The 20,808-nt window shown below is 41.2% G+C and overlaps 1 protein-coding gene across 18 annotated transcripts in view; it reads right to left on the reverse strand.

The window, feature by feature from the left end:
- The window catches only part of neo1a (neogenin 1a), a 167,340-nt gene that overhangs the window by 100,590 nt on the left and 45,942 nt on the right, over window positions 1-20,808 (reverse strand). For all 18 annotated transcript variants that reach the window (XM_061030615.1, XM_061030568.1, XM_061030524.1 and 15 more), the window contains exon 2: window positions 7,692-8,015. In XM_061030615.1, the coding sequence (XP_060886598.1) occupies window positions 7,692-8,015 (324 nt within the window). The remainder of the gene's footprint in view (window positions 1-7,691; window positions 8,016-20,808) is intronic.

Consider the following 20,808-nt stretch of genomic DNA (forward strand, 5'->3'; position numbering starts at 1 on the left):
AACCTGAGCTACAGCGGCCAGAGGCTACAGCTAAAACACAACATTTAAACAGCATTGTGTGTCTACACTAATAAAAATATCAATAAATAGTTAACTCAACTAGTAATTCTGATGCCGATTGGCAAATGTGACAATGTTTAATTGTTTAGTCATATAATCATGTATATCCTTAATCTCAATATGACGTAAAAAGACAAACAAAATCCTGATTATTTTTATTTACTCATTCTGAATTCCTGTTACCACTGCAAGAAGGTTGATGTTGAAGCGATTTACAGTAGGGAGACTAGATGTGCCTTTAGTAACACTTTCTGCTTCTTAGAGTGATACATTTGTTTGCTAAAAATTTGTTTGACAAAGCAGAATGATTTGTTTTGTAAGAGAACACTAATTAATATGCAACACAAAATCAACCAAGAGATGAGACAAACCACTTTCCCCACAGGGGGCATCAAGATTAACACAAAAAGGAAAGTTTCTCATAGCAGCTTTAAACCTCGGTTCAGTCGTCTCCTGCTCCCTATAATCACTTATATTTGTCGAAGATGTTATTTATTCTTATGTCGTTTCTGTTGTCAGACAACCGAACAGGTATAATGCTGTGATTTGTTTACAGCTGATAAGCCAGAACTGTTTTCCAAGTTGAGCAATAATTCCTGCCATGTATTCCTGAGGTGATTGATGAAATCTCAACTTTATGACTGAGGATGTCTAGACAGCATCGATATAAATACAGAGCTGTGTTGTGTGACAGGCTATTAGGCATTCAGAACAAAACCACAGCAATGTTCTTTTGACAAACGACTTGAGTTTTCACACTGAAGGCGTTACGTTTTTTTATTAAAGCACAGTTTTCAGACATGTGAGATCTTGACTTATTGACATTTAGATGATAAGCAACGGCAGGAACGAAAAAGGGTTTAATTTGAATTTAAGTGGCCTGGTGTAGACGCAGTGAAAACTAAAATGCACACACTCACAAACATAAGATTACATTTCATTTTAAAAGGGGAAACAATGACATGGCTGATGCATTTTCTTTCTGGGGGTTCCTTTGAGGGTATGTGGGTGCTTGGGTGGGTGGGGGGGGATGTTTTTTTGTTGTTTTGAGATTTATTACTGTTTGTTTGCCATTTTGGCGGTTTATGACTTGGGTGCAGCCACTGTGGAACTGCAAAATGGGTGAGTGCAAGTAACGGTGTGTGTGTGTGGCTGTATGTGGGTGTGTGTGGGAGAAGTAGAGAGGTGGAGGGCTGAGAGGATAATAAAGAGAAAATAGAGAGAGGTAGTAAAGAAGGTAAAAAGAAAGGACAGGTGGCTGATTAACTGAGAGAAAGGACAAAGAGAGCGAGACAAAGCAGGAGGAGTGAAAAATGAACGAGTAGCAGCAGTAGAAGTGTTCTTTGGGTAGTTTGAAATACACACTGAGGCTGAATGCATGTAGATCAGTGTGCAGTGAGTCATCATCTGAATGGGCTCTATCGCAGTGTGTAGTAAGATTAAGATTAAGATCAGTTTTTGGTTTGTCCTTGTCTGTGTTGGTTTGTGTGTTTGCCTGTTTGTGTTAAATTCAGGGTGACTTTAGTGCACTGACACATGGATGTTCCTAGAGACTTATTTTCCTGTCAGTCAAACAGAAATTTAAATTCAGTCTAGTTGTATAGTGTAAAGGAAACACTCTGCAAACAGTAACACTGAGCACAATTTATAAAACACAACTCAACACTGTCCACAACCGTATTGTGTGTTTAGCCTATTTAACCGTTTTATTTTTTTTAACAGTTCTTCAAATTCTCCAATAATGAAAGTGGTGACTGTTTTAAGTTCTGATGAAATGCGAGGCACTAAGCGATTGGCTTTACTGTGCGGGTAACCAATGACAAACCTTCGGCGGTCTATGCAGATTAACGTCCACACGCCGTGCTGGTTACACGTTGCTCTGGTCAAGTAGTTACACGCCAGTTTATCCTGACACAGTTTGAGGAATAAGAGATGCCATGTGTCCACTGAGCAGGTTTATATCCAGGCAGGAGAGCAGGCCCATTTAAGAGATATACATCCCTCAGTAGTTGTGATTGGCTGCAATACAACTTTGACAAAATATTACAATTCAATGTGGGCCTAAATGAATTACAAATATTAATAATAAATTGAACAGATTATTCATTCTGGTGCCGGCTAGCCAGGATGAGTTGATATAATCTCAAATATCCCTAATGGCAAAATGCTCTAAGTGCACAGCCTGAACATGACGGGCTGAATATTTAAAGGTTTGTGCATTTAAAACTTAATTTGTCTTTGCTAAATGTAAAGGGTATTATAGTAAACATTCATCAAGTCATGTAGTTTCTATCATGTATTGTTCTGTCTGTATTAATGTTATTTTGTTTTTGTGTGTTGATGTCTGATAAATATCATTATAGACCGTTATCTTGAGGCTATAAAAAGAAATGTTGTCTTGACTTTGCTTAAATGTCAATCAAGGGACTGAAATCATCATAATGTTACAATTCACTAAGCAGACGCTTTTTATCCAAAGCGACGTACATCAGAGAGTAAGTACAACACTAATCCATTCATACACCGCCACCAAAGCAGAGGGAGCAATGCAGGGTTAAGTGTCTTAACCTTCCGGTTGAGAGGCGACGACTCGACCAACTGAGCCACAGCCACCCTTAACATTAACATTAACAAGCTCAATCTGTAAATCCTGTGGTGTGACATCAGTTTCCATGCTGTACTTGTTTCTATTCGATAAAATCTGAAGCAGCATTTCCATTTCTTTCGTCCGAGCTACTGAATAAAGACCTCAACAAGAGATGCTGAACGTCTCGTCACGTGAGAACAGACATGAGGAGTCGCTTACAGAATGCTGTGCTGACTGCTCGCGACTGCTATTTTGTTTTTATGCTGAATGATTGTCTTAATCCGTGTTTTGTTGACGTCCCTTTTATGTTTTAAAAATAAATCTGACGTTTCACTATTTGCAGTATGTAAAGATGTCAACTTAATGGCTGTATGTCAAGCAAAGTGTGTCTGAGAATAACACAAAGGGCTAACCATGACACAGTGACGTAATCATCCTTTTTACCATTTTCAAGCTGTCATGTCCTTGAGGCTGCAACATTCCCCCCCCCCCTCCCCATAAAAAAAAAAACAGATTAAAATACATCAAAAAAGGGATTAAAGAATCTGCCGACACCCTTAAATCCTCGGAAGGGTGTCTGACTCTATCAAAGGATGAGCATGCTTAAATATGAGGCAACACACATGACACATGACGACTGCTAATGTTCGGTTTGTCGTTTCTACCGCTGTGGTGAGGGAGAAATGAGATTTCAGTGAAACCTGATATCAAAGCACAGCGATAAGTGGCTTTGGTTATCTTTAGTCGACACAGTGGCCTATAGGTGGGAGAGGGAAAACATCAGATAAACAGAGATGGGGCTAAAACTGAGGAAAACTAACACAAAAAGCAGACGTGTTTAAACGGATAATTGTCTTATCTGCATTTCAAGAGGTCAGAAAGGAAATAAAACAAAGAGGCCGCAAGACAGTGTGTGTGTGTAAGAGAGGGAGAAAGAGCAGCATTAATTCCCCTTTTGCTCATTTGGGGGTTTCCCTGTTAAGCGGTGGCTCACCTCGAACAATGCTTCAGGAGAGCTGAGTTCAAAGCGTGCCAGTGGGAGGAGGGATGGCAGTGTGGGAGAACAGCAGACAGTAAAGATGGGATTTCTCATTACTCGCGTCTCGCTCCGTGCCCCGGCTATCACTGCTGTATAGCGCTCGCTCACTCGCTCTCTGCCCTATAATTTTTCTCCCCCTCCTTTGCTCTTTTCAAAGACTCAAACTGAATACATAAGATTGGGCCCCACTAGGCCACTCTACCCCCCTCTCTTTCTTCTGAGTCTAGTTGTGTTTCAGCAGTGTCTGACTGTGCACACACAGGCTAAAACACACAGAGGCACTCTGTATGACAAAGCAGAGAGAGAGAGAGAGAGAGAGAGAGAGAGAGAGAGAGACAGAGTTACCATCTGCACATGGAGGCGACTTCAAAGCCAGACAATATGGAAAATAAATGTCCAAATAAAAAGAATACCGCTATCATAATTATGTTCATGCTATTATAAGTATAAATAAATGATCACAGAGCATAAAAATGAAATATTTATCTGATTCATGTGATCCTAAAAGCACAGACTAAAGTCGAGTCTGGAATAAAAAAAAAAACATTTCCAAACAAAGAAATTTGATCTCATAAATTCGAATTGCCCTACTCTGTTTTTTTTTTTTTCATGTATTCTATTCATTATTTAAAAAATGTTCCTTCTGTTCCACTGCTGATTATTTTCTTAAGAATTGTTCATTCTTTGATGGATCAAACCGGGGACAATGTGGAAGCTATTCAACTTGATTTACTGACAATAAGTTAATTTATAATCAGACAAATGTGGAACAGTTCCAACAAACTATAACTGATTAAGCATGTATACAATCTGTGTTGTTTCAATAACAACAAAAACAATGAAGTGTACTGGCTATACCTGACATGGATTTACATATGATGAAACTATTGGTTCGTTGAGTTTCTATTTAAAAAAAACTCCAAAATGTTTATTTCAACACCAACAAGATGTGACAATTAGAACTGATGAAAAAGGTCCAATAATTGTGAAAAAAATGAAACAACTCACCGTATGGTTATAGCGACTGACAATAATAAATATACTTCTCGTTTCCTTCTTGGCTTAAAAAAGACAAAGTTTGAAATAATAAAAGTGAGAAATGAAGATAAAGCTTTTACCGGAAGTGATTAGAAAGGGGAGGATGTTAACATAAATTCATATTTTGTAATTAAGCTGCAACTCCTGTTAGATGTGTTCACTGTACGATACCATGAAGTATTCCATTCAGGTAAATCTTTGCTAAGTTTGAGTATATGTAGTAGGCAACAAAGTGAAGCTTGAATTGAGCTGGAGGCTGGTGAGGCAAAGAGGTGAAGCAGAGGAGCAAAGGGCCGTAGAGGTGATGGCTAAGGTGGTGATGTGTGGAAGTGGGACGTTTCTTTGAGAAGAATGAGCCGCACGTCTCCTTGCAATCAATCCCAGATATTACCCCCCCCCCCCCCCCCGTATTTGTCAGATATGCTCCCTGCCACGCTAGTCACCCGTGACTCATTCCGTCATTACATCTGAGGGGTCACGCCCACTCCGCCCCCGCCTGCACCATCATTCCCAGGTCTGATGGCGGCCTAATGGCCTGCTCCCTCTACTCTGCAATTAACCTTTTTATTGGCCACCTGCCAGCCAGCTGGAGATACATCAGCGACGCGCGTGTGTGTGTGTGTGTGTGCAAGAAGAACCGTTAATGCAATAGCTTCATGTGTTCAACACTTGTGCGTGTATGCACGTGCACAATGGTTAAAGCTTTTACTTCTATGAATTTCCATGTGAAAAATGTATCAGTCGGTGTGTGTGTGCACGTGTGTGTGTGTGTGTGTGCCTATAATAGCTGACAGATTTCACCTGCTCCCTTCTTCAAGTAGAAATTGATTGTATCTAACATCCCATCATGGTTGACCCAGGCAGATCCCTCTGGCTGTGAGGCTGCCTGGTAGCAGAAGCTCATTTTAGCACAGCAGCTAAACAAGTCTCTGTCTCTGCATTATACGTCAAAGAAGATTTAGTAACAGGCATTGATGGAGCGCCTGGATGGATTGTCTGCTGCCCATCCTGTGGTTGAAAACACTTGGGAGTCGTGCACACATGCATGCACACCGCCATTTACTCATTCACACACACTGATAAATGAAAAAAAACAAAAAACCTGATAAATACACAAACTCCTGACCTCCCATTCTCCTTCATTTTCTGTGGTGCACAATGAATGTGTTTGTCAGGAGAATTGCCGTGCTGACTGTTGGGTCCATTATCACTGCGATCACAACAGCATTAAGATAATTTGTATGAAGGCTGGAAGTGGCCACAACACTTTAACACAAAGTAAAGCATATTATTTGCCCATCACACTAAGCGCATATCACCCTTTCTGTTGTTGCTGGTTATGTGATTGAAAAATGTCACATCAGAAATGTAACTCCTGAGTGACGAAAAGGTTTACATTATAACTTATATATTTTTTCCAATATTAGACTTACAACTGTTAAGATATTAAAATAATAAACAGGGTAATGGCAAGTGCACCATGAACCCAATACCATAACATTTTAGACCTGTGGAAAAAGTCAACCTGAGATCAAACCTCCTTCCCTGCTGCACCAAAGCAGTATCCTACACAGCTACTGTACTACATCAGTGGATGACATATGGCTGCCGCTGGTAACTACTGTTTTATAGTTTTAAATCAAACAAGAATTTATTTTAAGCTAATCCAGGCCATAGGACGATAATAAAAAACACATCCTTACAGAATTCATAGTATACAATAAAGACAAAGGACATTAAAACATGTATTTCTGAACTGCAATGTCCAGCTATCAATTCCATTCCACGCAGATACCCACGTTTGTTTTATTAGTTCTGTCTGCCTCGAAGTTGTGTCGAGACAAGTCCTGTCTCAGGGAACATGATGCACATGCAGTCAGGAAACTGATCCCTTTGAGTGCAGAGGGAACGTCTACTCCATCTCTCAGTCGGTGCTGTACCGCCTTATTAACTCATGATTAAGAAAAAGAAACAGAATTGCAGGCCCACAGGCACTCAGAATCAAAGGGGCTTATATAGTACTATCCCATTGTCAACAAGTGGCCCCTCTTGAACGTCTTAAAATCTGGCAGAGCACTGCAGAGCAGACAGCACACACAGTTAATGCAGTCTGTGGCTCCTTCAGCTGCAAATTGAATTTTCGGGGGCACCTCTTGACTCAAAACACCTAATAATCCAACGTCACTTTATGTTTTCAAACTGAACAAGGTGACATTGGAAGACTAGCGACGTGAGAAAAAAAAAAAAACACACAGACCCTTGTACAAGCATTTATCCGGTAGGGCAATGCATTCAGGCCGCAGCAAGGAGAGGGAAGGAATTATATGTAAGAGGCTGAACTGTTCAAGGACAAAAAAAAAAAACAACGAAGGTAACTAAAGAACCTTTTCCCACCTCCAGATGATATGATGTGACTTTGCATCTTAGCAATGGAGTAGCACAGATTTCAAAAGCATGGTTTACAGAATGTTTTTTTTTTTCTTCACATTACATAAGGGAATTTGTCTTGTATTGAGATCAATGATAAAACAAGAGGAGATCAAGGATAGACAGATAGATGTTGAGTTTTTCTTTAACCTGTACAGTTTGCATTTTCCTTACCACTTTGAATTCTCTCTCTCTCTCTCTCTCTCTCTCTCAAGGTTTATTCAGTTTTTGTGGTTCATTAAAGCTGACAGGAGCTTTACTCAGAGTTTGGTGTGGTTACTACCCCATACCCACAAGTGTTTATGCTTATAAAACAGCAACATACCGTACGCATACTAATAGGTAATCCTTTCGACTAGCTTAAGGGAAAATTGCCTACGTAGGTGTATGATAGTATATGCAAAGCCTTTGGTGCTTATGTGCAGGAAGAAATTTTAAACGCACTAATGTCAACTTTGTCAACAATCTTTGGGTAAATGTTAGTGCTCATGTGTTCAGGCTTTACAGCCAAAGAGTTTAGTTTAATCTTCCGGGCCTTACCTGCTACAGCGAGACGGGCTGTGCGACTGGAAATTGACCCCAGGTTGTCGATAGTGGCGACGCACTGATAAGTTCCCTCGTCTGGCTTATTGTGCTTCGAGTGCACGACGTGGGTGAAGAGCAGCGAGCCGTCGGGAAGTATGTTTCGTCTCTCGTCTGAAACCAGGCTCATGAAGGTGCCGTCTTTCTTCCACTCGATGCGTGCCGTCGTAGCGGCGTCGCTGTGGGCGGAACAGTTGAGCAGTGCCGAGTTGCCCCGGACGGCCAGCGTGTCCTGGGGCTCCACTGTGAACCAGAAGGGGCTGAAGGGCTGCGCTGCTGAACCTGGAGGGCAGAGAGGAGAAAAGAGACGTGAGAAAAGATACTCCACGCAGAGACTGGGTGATGTTTTAAGACCGGGCCCGTTGTTTGTTATTGTTGTTGAATAGTGGAAGCCGGACTTGATTTTATCGATTGCACTTTAAAAACCAGCATGTGTCTACTCTCCACCAGTGGTAGAAATTTAAATTTGATGCTTGCCACTGATGCTGTCACTTGTGATGTATTAATAAACCACTGACTAAGTCGTGTTTAAATGTAGCAAACTAGTAAGAATGACTTCTATCCACAAAAAATCTATGGAAAAAAAAAAAAAAGTTACCCTCATTTGTTGTTTAGGTCATTTCTGAAGACTTTCGTAATGTTTTACTTCTCCCTGACTCTGCACATATGAAAGTGCATGAGGAGTTACACAAAGCATTGCTATCCATCCATCATAGTTAGCAGAAAACACACACACACGTTGTTCTCTGTGAATGCAATGCTAAATGTTGGCTATAGTGTCAGCTAGTAACAAATGATCACAGAGCTAAATAGCCAAATAGCTGCCGTGTAAGTATTGTTGCGATTGGCCCGGGAATTAATTGGGTAGTTTTCTAATTAGTTAAAGAAAGAACCACGACTGACTTCTACCCAATATTAGAAGAGTGCGGATAGAAACTAGTCTGTTCTACATTTTGTACACTGGATCTTATAACGTGTTTTGCATTCGTCTGCCGCAGAAGATTCAAGAGAGTAGTAAAATACCATCACTCTGGATACGTGGAATCCCTACTGTAGCTTCAGTTCCAGTTCAACCTCATGACTACTGACAGCAAAATCACCTCTCCTGAGACATAATCGACTTCAATGGCACATTTTCAAAACACGCTCACACAGAATGTGCTGGTGGGCTGAGTTGAAGGACCCTACAGGACTGCAAGTACCCCACACACTCAATGAAATGTTTCTGTAGCAAAACATCTTTTTCTCCCTTCAATCTTTTCAGCCACCGTGCCTTACAGTCAAATCCTAGAAACTCCAAGAGGCTTTTCATTACAGAACCACAAGCCCTGCTGGGGATGGACGAGAGGAACTGACAAATTTAACCCAGTCTAGCCTTTCTGGCAAGTTAATATCACGTCTTGCATTGGTGTAAGTAGAGAGTGCAGCAAAAGAGTAAACGCTCTGGAACGCCAAGGCCATCTCTTTTCCTCGAACAGAAATGGTAACATCCTGGTGCCATGGATAGTTCCAAAGTCAGAGGAAGTGCAATAGCTATGCATTTGTCCTCATCCATTATTCAAACGCTGCCACCCAAAGAGTCACACACAGTGGTATTGTTTAGATAAATAACACCAATTATCAGTTCTGCAGGGAAGGAGGAAGGCTAGAAAAATAATTAAGAGGGTATGAAGGTATTTTAATAATGCATCGAAGGAGTGAAATAAGTGGCTGAATGTTAAATGCAGTTTAAAATATGCCTGCTCTCTTCCAAGGAAATGGCAAGTCTCCAGGGGAGAACGAGAGCAGAAGGAGACAGCAAAGACGAGAGTAGGTGGAGGGGAGAAGAGAGATGCTATGTCAATGGTTCAGCTATTTAACTACTAGGAGGTAATTTCTCTACCTCGCAGTGCCAAGTCCCTCGTGTGAGATCCAAAGAGAGAAGTAATGTAATGCATGGTCTGTTACGGTGGCAATATGGCTGCTTATCCTCCGTTCGCTTAGTTCTCTTGAAAGCACAAACAATTACAGCAAAATGCTACAGAAAATGGCTGGATTGAATAGATAAATCGTACCCTCACTTTAGGCCATCAAATGTAGGAAAACAACCTATTCCAGCTATGCTTTGCCGTCATCTCCACGTCCAATTAACAATGGGTAAGACACTACACTAGTCACAATGTAAGTGAAAGTGTTGGCCTGTTGCCACTTTGACTGAAGCGTCAGAGTCAGATTGATCAGGAAGCTCTCTTTCCCAAAGACAACACATTCAAAAACATCTCCCTGGACGGTCGCCATCTTACTTATTTCCCCTAATAGCGTCTCGAGAACCATTATTACACAAGTGAAACGGTAAACTGGCAATTTCCAAATCAGGTTTTGCCGCAAGTTATGTGCAGCTTAAAGACTTTATGCATAATTTTAGGATGCATAAACTTTATTACATCTGCGGATGCAACGGCAGCAAAGTTGCTTATACAGACAATATTTTATTTTAAACCCGCTCCAGGCAGGAGTAGCTGTGATATTTCAGTTAATAAAGAGGAGTCAGTAGAAATGATATACACTCCTGAGCTAGCAGAACACATTTCCACCTGTAACTCTTAGCAGTAAAAGAGTGCTTTTTTAAATTAGACCCAGGTAAGCAGCAGATTTCAGGAAATCGATAGGCTCAGAGATGGTGTACATATTGGACAGAATGTGTCAACACCAGCAAATGTGACATGACAGATGGGGAGAGACCAGAGTGGAGTAGCAGTGGAGGGAATTTGTCACTCCTGCAGACCAGAGGCACCACGGCATGCTTAATCATCTCTGCTTTACGCTGCTGGAGCACTGGGTGTGTGGGTCGGGCAGAGCTTCCAGCACCCAGCCTCCAGCCTGGCTCCTTTCCAGTCAGAGGACCATCTTCAGCCTCTCTCTCTCTGTGTCTGAGGGAATACACTGAATGAGCTGGAAGGTCCTGCGGCATCCTATCACAGCCAACATAGCAGCCTTTAGCAGCTTTTTATCCCCGTCGCAGGAGCAGTAGGGGAGGGCTTAGCTTCGGCTTCACTGTCGAACAAAATGGCGAACCATCTGCTTTCAGTTGCCGAAACAACATCCACTGTCAGCAGAGCAGGGCAGGGGGAAGACAGAAAGATTGGGCGGAAGATGGGGATAGGCTGGATGGCTGGCTAAGGGTCGGGTTTGTTCTTATCCACTCTTAGACATCTTTTTCACAAGTTTGTCCCAAATATTTTAATTTATTTCCCTCCAAAAGTCTATCAATAAGACCCGTACCAGTCAATCTGCAGACAGATAAACACTCCAGCCAAAAAACAAATAAACAAAACATAGAAGCCAACGACCTGAGCCAAATTTCTAACAGCAAAACAGGGAAGGTGGGACTGTGTTTTCAGTGGATGGTGAACATACTAAACCCGCACTAAGGCCCTGTTGATGTTTTTTTTTTGTCTGACGTTTAATCTGTAATAGACCCTTATTGGTCAATATTACATGTCAAATGATGCTTTATATTCTGCTGACAGTGTCTAGAGTGTACAGTACACAGTGATGATGGTGGTTCAATGCTGCTTCATTGAACCACCATATTAGAAACATACAGTATATGGCGATACCCATACATCTGTCATATACCTGTATTGGCAAATACTACATGTTAATCGAGCTCTAATGCAGACGTAACAAATATTTCGACGAAAAAGCGACATCAACTTCTCAAAAAGCTTTCATACCAACCCAAATGGTTGACAGCGTTCTTTTGTGCTTCGGTTGCTTGTAGTCAGTACAGAGAGTGGAAATCCCACGAAAAGCTTTCAACGTTGAAACATAAGCTTCTACTTTGAGGTCAAAGCCAAAGAAAAGTTTTCTTGTGGCAGCTAACAAGGCTGTGAGTTGCAGGCGTGGGGAGAAACATTCTAATGAACAGCTACAGAAAACAAGCGACAGCCTCTTGATGTATTTTGAAACCTTCATTGAAAAAATAACTAAACAGAGCGAAAGTTGTAGTACATCATTAAAGTGTATGAATTTGGAAATTCTAACCAAACCTTGGTCAAAAAAATTATTTAAACATGGAGATTAGTTAATTTTTACTACAAAAAGGTAATTCTTCCTCTTGTGTAGAAGCCTTTTTGTCTTTGTTCATAAGCAGGTGTACACACAACTGTCCTTTTATTACTACAAAACACAAAATACAGCCGAGTTAAATTCTTTCTCCCTTAAATATGTCTTATAGTTGAAAGGAGAACACACACATTTTTATGTCAGCATTTATTAGTTCTGAAGCTCTGCAGGCTTTTAACAGCACAGCTGCAGAGCCAAAGAAGGAAGGGGGTGTCAGAAAGCACATTACAGTGTGGGAAGTCTAATCTATCCAGGCCAGCAGTGTGGGAGCCCCCGTTTGTCTTTGAAAAATAGGAGCCACCGCGCCAGGCGACCAGTGAGAACGAGGGAGAGGAGAGCGAGAGGCTAGAAAATGAGGTTGTCTGGTTGATAAGTATGGGCTGTTACCTCTGTTCCAAATCCACTTTGCTCAGCAGTCATAAAAGGTTCGGGAGCCCAGCTTAAGGTGGTGCCCTGATATGCTGCCTTTCTTTCTCCTTTGCTTTTAGATGAGAGCGGCAGAACGGCGACATGGCAGTGCTGTTTTTCAGATGTTGAGCCAGTGTTGAAAGCATCGACTTTACAGGGCTTACTGCCAAGGTGAGGTATGTGTGAACGGCAGGTAATGTCTCCAAAGAGCACTGGCCAGACATTTTTAAGATATTTCTGTTTAAGCTTTGAAACGACTATGTCACACCCTGAGTGTCCTGTAAAAGCTACTCAGTCGTGCAATATGTAGTTTACGGCAGCCATGATTATTATTCTGCAACAACATAAGAAAAGTTTACAATTCCTGCAGTGGATTCTACAACGTTACCATAACGACTGTCTCACTAAAGGCAATGAATCATCATTCGAGTACACCACAGGTTGCCTCGTATATTGACAGTCCAGCATACATACTTCATTTTTTGTGGAATCATTGTACACAGAGCACTGCAGAAGAAACATCAAATGGGCCTGGAGCAATGTGATTAACCTTCAATTAAACTATACAGCTAAATGGCATTGGTGCGACCCAAATTCAAAAGAAGTAGTTATGTAGGAAACTCTGATAAAACATGCCTCTTAGGTAAGGTAAAATAAGAGACTTGTGTAATGTGAAATAGGTATTTGATGTTGTGCTGACCTAAAAATGGAGTTGAATAGTCAAAGCTTGGAATTGAAATAGCAAATCTGATCCAACTGACTGCATGTCCTGATTCGGGCACAGCCCTAGTTAATACCCCAGAAAAGGGAGTACAGAGGAGTTGGTGGGGGTCTGCTCTCTACACAAAGACCCCCTGTTCTGTCCTTTTTTTACCCTTGGCTCAGCAGGACGCCTCCTCCCTCATTGACCCAGCTTGTGAGAGCAGCCATATTGACTTCTCTCTTTATTGAGCCACTCTTGAGACAGAGCAGACCACCACTCCTAAAACCAGTTCCCGTTTTCAACAACACGGGCCGTTCTGTGGTTTTGGACTTAGGAACAAGGGCATCCTGAGGAGTTAATATTCCGTTTTTATTATAGTGGTGGAATCTAATTTTCACGCTCTGATCTCGGTTTTTCTTTTTAATTATCTGTCACTGGATCTCTGAGCTTGAAAGACTTTGAGAAAGAAAATAATAGGAGGAACAAAATCTTTAACGGCACATAAAGAATGAATGAAAACCTTCGACAACTGTGAAGACTGAGCACCTCATACTTGAAGCTGCTGCCGCTCTGTTATTTGCATCCCTCCACTGTTTGTCCTTCAACCCCCCCGTGTCAGGTTTATTTTAATGACACTAAAGGAAATGGTTATCTCCGCTTCCCCTCCCACACATTCTCTCTCTTCTATTTCATCTTTTTACCCGTGTGTTCTCTGAGTCTTTGTCTGCGGACTCATCCTCACATCTCTGCAAACTCCCGTCTTAAAGCCCACCAGTCACCATGAAACACCTCAGGGAAATAATGATCTGCAGAGACTAGGTGTCTATAATAGAGCAGGAGAAAGGGCTAAGTGTATTTGAGGTTTGTTTCTATTTAAGGAAAAACTGTCCTTTTTTAATCAAAGGAGAAGTACAGAGGTCCTCTTAAGGATTCTATTACAGAGCCGGCTGCAAAACTTTCATTTTCTTTGAATTGACGATTGGGCACGACTTGAAATCAATCACAGCAGTAAAGATTTGAGCGTAGACCTCTATTTCATCTCCAGGTAATAGAAAATAAATGAGAAGAGGGCACATTCATTAGTACAGATTGGTCTCTTTCAATGCTTTGAAAGACATTTATCTCTTGATATTAGTCTGCTGGTGTTCACATATCTGTGTGAAGACAAAATCCCCCGTCAGAAGGATAACTTCAGGGCAGTAACTGACTCGGAGTTTTACGAGTCAAATCAGATGATGCCTTTCAATACCAAGCTTTGACAATTTGTTCCAGTTATTACAGAAACACAAAACAATACTTTTTAAATCAGCACCCAAGGGTCATGTTCCACCACAAGAAGCACGAGTCAGACATGAACACATGAGCCTTGCTGAAGTCACATTTAGGTGATTAATTACTATATAACTTAACTGTGTGAAGGATTGTGCTAATGTTAGCCACGTGGCTCACAGCCCCTCTAGCCAAAACTGCTTTATTCTCTTATTTACTCAATTTAATAACCTGGTCAGTTTATTTTGGAGTTGGAGACCCCTGGTGAGAATGCAGCTGAGCTCAGCTCTTACACCAGAAAATGTACAACCAAACAATATTGAGAAACAAGGTTTTGTAACATTAAACTGCTTTATTTGATGTTTTCACCCATTTTATTGACCATGTCTCGTTGTGCTGGGGAGTAGCAGACCAATCCTGCTCCAAGTGAAGATCTTCCACACAATGGAACCAGCCTTTTGTATATTGTACATCCCACCATACTGTTGCTGCTGCTTTGCTCTGAGAAAGGCGATGCACCAAAAAGGTAAATACTCAACAGGAAAACCTGCAAACTTATTCAGGACTCCAAAAAAGATCATTAAAATCATCACTGACTGGTCATTGACGGAGTTGCCTTAATAAAAATAAACGGAAAACTAAAGTAAAAGAGTGAAAATGACAAACTGGAATATAGAAGAGGCTGGGTGACAGAGTTGTTTTCTCTTTCTCACTCTTTTTCAAACTGTAGCAGAACTTCAAGTAAGTTTGGTCACTCTTGTATTCTTTTGAGAGAGGAGCCACGAACAATGGCTGATGTGCCTGAGGGAGGGAGCTATGATCTGGGAAACCACAACCCACAGATTCTGATGTCCTCAGCGTTCTCCACAGCACTTGATGAAATGAGGGGTTGAGGCCAAGCCATAAAGGGACGGACAAAATGACCGGGGCACCTCGAGCACACTGGCTGTCCTGCGCTGGCTCAAACTCAACTGGCAGATTAAAAGAGGAAAGGATCCAATTTTTTCAGCCCGCAGTTCTCTGTCATCCTGTCTGCTCGCTGCCATTGTAAAACTCCGGAGGCTTGGAGAAAACATGACAGGGTCACGGGCTGGGCTGAGTCACTGCAACAGCATCAGCTTTGGTTTCAATGAATACTGCCAGAAAATGTCATTCGCACACAAATGTCAGTCTCCCTTTAATCAGATGAAGATAGATCCTTACTCAAATGATTTACTGGTTAATAGGATTAGCAGAGGCTTTGAGTGCAAGAGTCTGGCAAAATATCAAAATCAAACAGGCGTGTCCAATGTGCAGAAATGCAAACTGCGGGGATTTTATTATCATGATTGTTATGGCATCAAACTGGTACTATTTACTCACAGTGACATGCAATTGCATAACAGTAATTAATGTGTACCTAATACCTCTTTCACAACAACACACTGACCCTTATTTCTGTAAAGCAGTGGACAAATCAAGAAAATCCTCAAATTAACAAACCATCTGCTTTGTATTGAGTTTTGACTCCAATCAAAAAAAAATGTGATTAGGATTTGTTGTTTTTTTTCCTGCTTTAAATGAACGAAAAGCTGAAACATAAATGGATCACTATGCACTGTAAAAAGTGCTAATTACACAAGGCTAAATGAGACCAAAGCTTCACCATCACTCGGCTGAGCTTCTGAAGAACCCGGAGTGCCCTCTAAAATGTAGCCAAAACTGATGTTGATGTGTTTTAAAATGTCCCCTCTGGAAAGCAGGGAACTAGCCCTCCAGTGCTCAGTGATCATGCTTTGCACTCATTAGGGTGGCATTAATGTTTCATCACTATTTACACCAATAACATTTGGAAGCCATGTTTCTCAAATATGAATATTTGTATTCCCCTGCAACGGTTGTGTATAACAGCAGGAAATACAAGTCGTCAAAGTCTGAGCATTATTTTAAAATAAGTGACTTTACAAACATAAAGGCTAGGCTACCATATCTACTTAAAGTAAGAAAACTGCAAAAGTTTTTTTTTTTGTAAGTTTGTTTGAAGATGTAAACGATTATCTATGGACTAAATATAAAAGAATCCAAAACATGAAATAAAAAAATGTGGAAATGCAATTTTTAAAAATGTATAGACCAAAGGAAAATATCACTTGAAGAATGCAAACAAGAGCTCCCAACGGACAAGTGCTTCCGAGGGGGAGACAGAGATCCGGGAAGGATTTGGTAGACGGGGAAACCTCTCTCACTTCACCCTGGTTGTGATAATTAACCAGCACTGAATGAGGCTCAAATCCCCCCCCCCCCTCTTATCAGCCTCCCCACAGGGCCCACGTTGAAGGATTGACCCGCTGAGACGACAGCAACCCATTTGAGCAAACTGTGTGAGCTGTTTTAGAGATGGCTGCGTCGGTGCAGCATGTGGGAACGTCAAAAACACAGCTTCACGGTGAATAATTGGAAAGCAAAATAGCTAGAAACAGCATGTTTCTTTGGCTAAATGGATGCCGACAGAGCCGTCAGACTAAAGGTTAAAACCATCACTTAATGTCAGTGTTTCAGAATTGGGGTAACCTTTACAGGTGGTTGGAGCAAGCCCACTAAAATTCTCACTCCTAACACTCAGATGCTATTATCTGCTGCGTTTTTTTTTTTTTTTCAGTAAAGTGCTTTTTAAATTGAACTTTGAAGTGCTGAAAGAAACTATGCACACACAAAAAACTAGAGAGAACAAAATAAGACACTGCAAAAACTAACATGACTCTTCATTAAGAAAGGAGGAAATACAGTCCTCCCCCCATCCGACCAAACATTGAAGTATTTCTCAAATAAACAAAATTGGAGGGCCGAATAATCCTCTTAACATTCTCAGTGATTTTAAATGTGAAAAGGTAGTTATAAGTCAGAAGAGAAAAGAAATCCACAGTATCCCTATGATTTTAGCAGTTCTTGGTAAGCCCTCCCACCCCTAAACAAGTTATCTGAGTCGGTCATGAAATCAGCGAGCAGCGGGCAAACATGGCCAGGAAGTAGTCGACATACTGGCCAGATTGAGCCCAGTTCCTCCTCTCTCCATGCGCAACAACAGATGAGATAGTCATCTGAGACAGGAAAGCACATTCATCTCGCAACCCAACAGCTCCACCCCTTCCCCGCTAACCCTGACACTAAAGAAAATCATCATGTGGCTGTAACGAGATATCCTATAGATTTTTTAATGAAACACAATATTGCATTCTCTTGCCCCTGTTTTTTTTTTTTTTTTCTCATGCTATCACATTCACTCACATAAACACATACACACAACACAGAGGAAAGGAAAATCAATGTAATCCAGAATGCTTCGCAAAGTCAAACACCCGGCAATTTATCAGCATTGGATTTCAAAGTCTGGCTCTTTGCCTATTTTGTCCTTGACTGCTGTCATTTTGTCTTTTTTTATGTGTGTGTTGTTGTTTTCTTTTTATCACACTGAGAAAAGAAATCAAAGGGTTGGATACGGTACAATTTCCCACACAGGATGGCAACAGTTAAATGCAGCATTTGGTATGAAAAGCAGGGGATAAAAAGGGTAGCGAACAAGTCTACTGGAGGTCACGTGAAGCCATTCACTTGATCACAGGCTCTGGCTCGGACTCCCTTTGAGCGGTCAAGTGTGGCCAATCTGCCTCTGATAAGCTCACTGCCAATTACCAGCCCCAGACACAAAAACATTTTAAACTATCGCAATTTCTCCCCTTGTTAAGATAAGGATCTGCATGCAAATGTAGCTAATTACGACAAGAAAGCAGAGTCACAGTCGCCGGCTTTCAAATGTGCAGACTATTACGTTGGCCGATTATCGTCATAAAAACATAAATGACATAATTAGCTGACTGATTGAAAAAATACTCCCAAAGTCTTGACATGTGTGATCGCTCCCTCACAAATGGCAAACCACAAAAGTTGCTTCCTCTGCCTTAAACCTTACATACAACATTCAACGTTTCCTATAAGCAGTGTATGTGTGTACAGGACTTTTCATCCTTTGGTGTGTTTTGTTCTATTCATAGTGAGTTGTTTGTGGCTTCAAAGTGGTCTGCGAGGAGGTGCTGTTAGCGGGCTGCTGATAAAAGAGCAGCCAGTCGCTGCATGTTCACAGCGATTTGGAGGAAACCATTTAACACTGGAGCGCAGGAGAGATCAAAGCCTTCGAGCCAACACTGGGAGGGAGACTCAATTACTATTTTACTTGAACCGGATGTTACCGCTCCACATAAAAAAAACCCAGAAAGCCTTAAAATAACTGTGGACAAAGTATCTTGGGTAACTTGAAGAAGCTCAGGAGGGAACGCAGTCTGAAAACAGTGCAGTAATAATGGTGGAGTCAAGTGTGGTTACAGGGGTTAAGTGTTTGCACCAGGGGCATAGTTAGATTTCAAAATGAAGAGGCTGTGTGAGGCATAAAGGGAGGTCTCTTAGATATTACTGTAGTGTACAAGACTGTCAAGCTCCCTTTGAAGTCATGAAAGCATCTTTTTTTGTGTGTGTGAAAGAAGCCATTTTTTTTTGAGAGTGCACATGCTTCACCTCCACTCTACTCGCCTGCACACATAGTCTGTGCACAGATATTACACCTGCAAGCTGAATTCCTTTGAACAGCACAAAACATATCACAAGACCAAAGCTTGGGTTAACCAGATAGCAAAGTAGTCTAAGGGCCAGGCTCCTACTACACGACAGGGGATTTAGACTCACAAAGGCAAGAAAACATCACAAATATTCCTTAGAATCTCAAATTTCAGAACATCACAAGTCACTCCCATCAATCTTACTGAGCTTGATGGGAGCATATCAAAGGCAATAAATAGTCTAGATGAATGAGAATGATAGTGGAGACAGTTAACACAGGCGGTTTCCGTCAAATGTCAACAGTTGTATGTTAGCTATTGTTAGCCTCGGTGCTACGACGTTTTCCCACAGACTGTAAATATTACTGGACAAACCCTGACCCGTCTGTTACGTAGGCAGCAAATGAGTCCAATCGACGGCCGCATCCATGTTGGATTTGCAGTCTCAACCTAACTTCGGATCAACCTAGCAACAATCAATCAATCTATTTTTATTTGTATAGCGTCAACTCATAACAAGTGTTATCTCGAGACACTTTACAAAAAGCGGGTAAAAAGACCTTACTCTTTGTCTTTTAACATTACAAAAGAGCAGGTAAAAAGGCCATACTCATTGTTATGTTACAAAAGAGCAGGTAAAAAGACCATACTCATTGTTATGTTACAAAAGAGCAGGTAAAAAGACCTTACTCATTGTTATGTTACAAAAAGCAGGTAAAATACCTTACTCTTTGTCTTTTAACATTACAAAAGAGCAGGTAAAAAGACCATACTCATTGTTATGTTACAAAAGAGCAGGTAAAAAGACCTTACTCACCAGCAGTAAGGCGGGACTTAACTCTGCCCATGCAGCTCGACGTTAGCAGTCCACTTGACAGCATAGCTAACGGCTACGGCTGCTATCATCCCCTACGGCTTTCCTGCTCGTCCTGAGAAAACTCTATAAACAGTAAGTTAACATTTAACTTTCTACAACACAGTTAAAACGAATTATATTCAACCCAAATACTTAATTAAAGTCTTAAAACTACACTTTTTTAAATATACAATTATGGTTATTAGTTATTTGTCAGAGCAGTTACTAGACTTTTTGCCGCTCGTGTTTTCCATGTCGTCTTCTCCGTTGTTGGCTATTTTGGTCCCGATTAGAAACAAACTGTCGTAAGCCACTCCTATTTTAAATCCCAATTCAAACATATTTGACATTATCAGGATGTTCTAGATGAGTCTCTGAGCCGTTTTGGGGTTTAAGATTTGACCAGAAAATTTCAATTATTACTAGACGTTCAAGGCGGAACATCTGTACCGAACAACGTCCACAACCAGATTTTTCCTGTTTGTTAAGAGGGGGATTGAAAAACAACATTTAAACCCAAATACAGATGCTGTGTAAGGCTGGTAGAAGAAGCCTTAGAAATAGTGATAAGTAAAATTATAAACTGCACAGTTAGCCTTAATCTAAGTTAAGAGCGGAGAGATTTAAGGAGGTTATTATTCGTTCTGATCTGCTGATCCCATACTTACTTTTTTCTCTCCTTTGGGAGTGACTGCAGTTTTTTTTTTTTTTTTTTAGCAGGTCTCACTTTTCATAAATCATTCTTCTACAGCTCTTCCTTCTCTGTTCAACCATTACACTTCTTTGTTTGTACCTTTGTTCTTTTTCACACTCAACCTCCCAATGTTAGGCCTGTGCCAGTCTCTGAGGGTGTGACTTCAACTAAAAGAGCTTGGAGCAGGTTGCCGCGCTGGTGGCAGCAATGAAAGGTGAAGTATACTGTAGCATGAATGCCAACCACTAACAAAGCATTGCATCACCAAACACCCTCACAAAAACAGCGTTCTTGGTCACAGAGGCCGATTTTGACATGATGTGACCTGTGTTGATTTCCATTTTTACACTGCAGCATGAGAGAGATTTTCTTTATATTTCCTGTCCAACAGAGGCTGAACACTCATTACAGAGTGAGCTTATCTCTGCTCTCGGTGCTGTCGGCTCGGACAG

This window comes from Labrus mixtus, chromosome 1 (assembly GCF_963584025.1).
Source record: "Labrus mixtus chromosome 1, fLabMix1.1, whole genome shotgun sequence".
Lineage (NCBI taxonomy): Eukaryota > Metazoa > Chordata > Actinopteri > Labriformes > Labridae > Labrus > Labrus mixtus.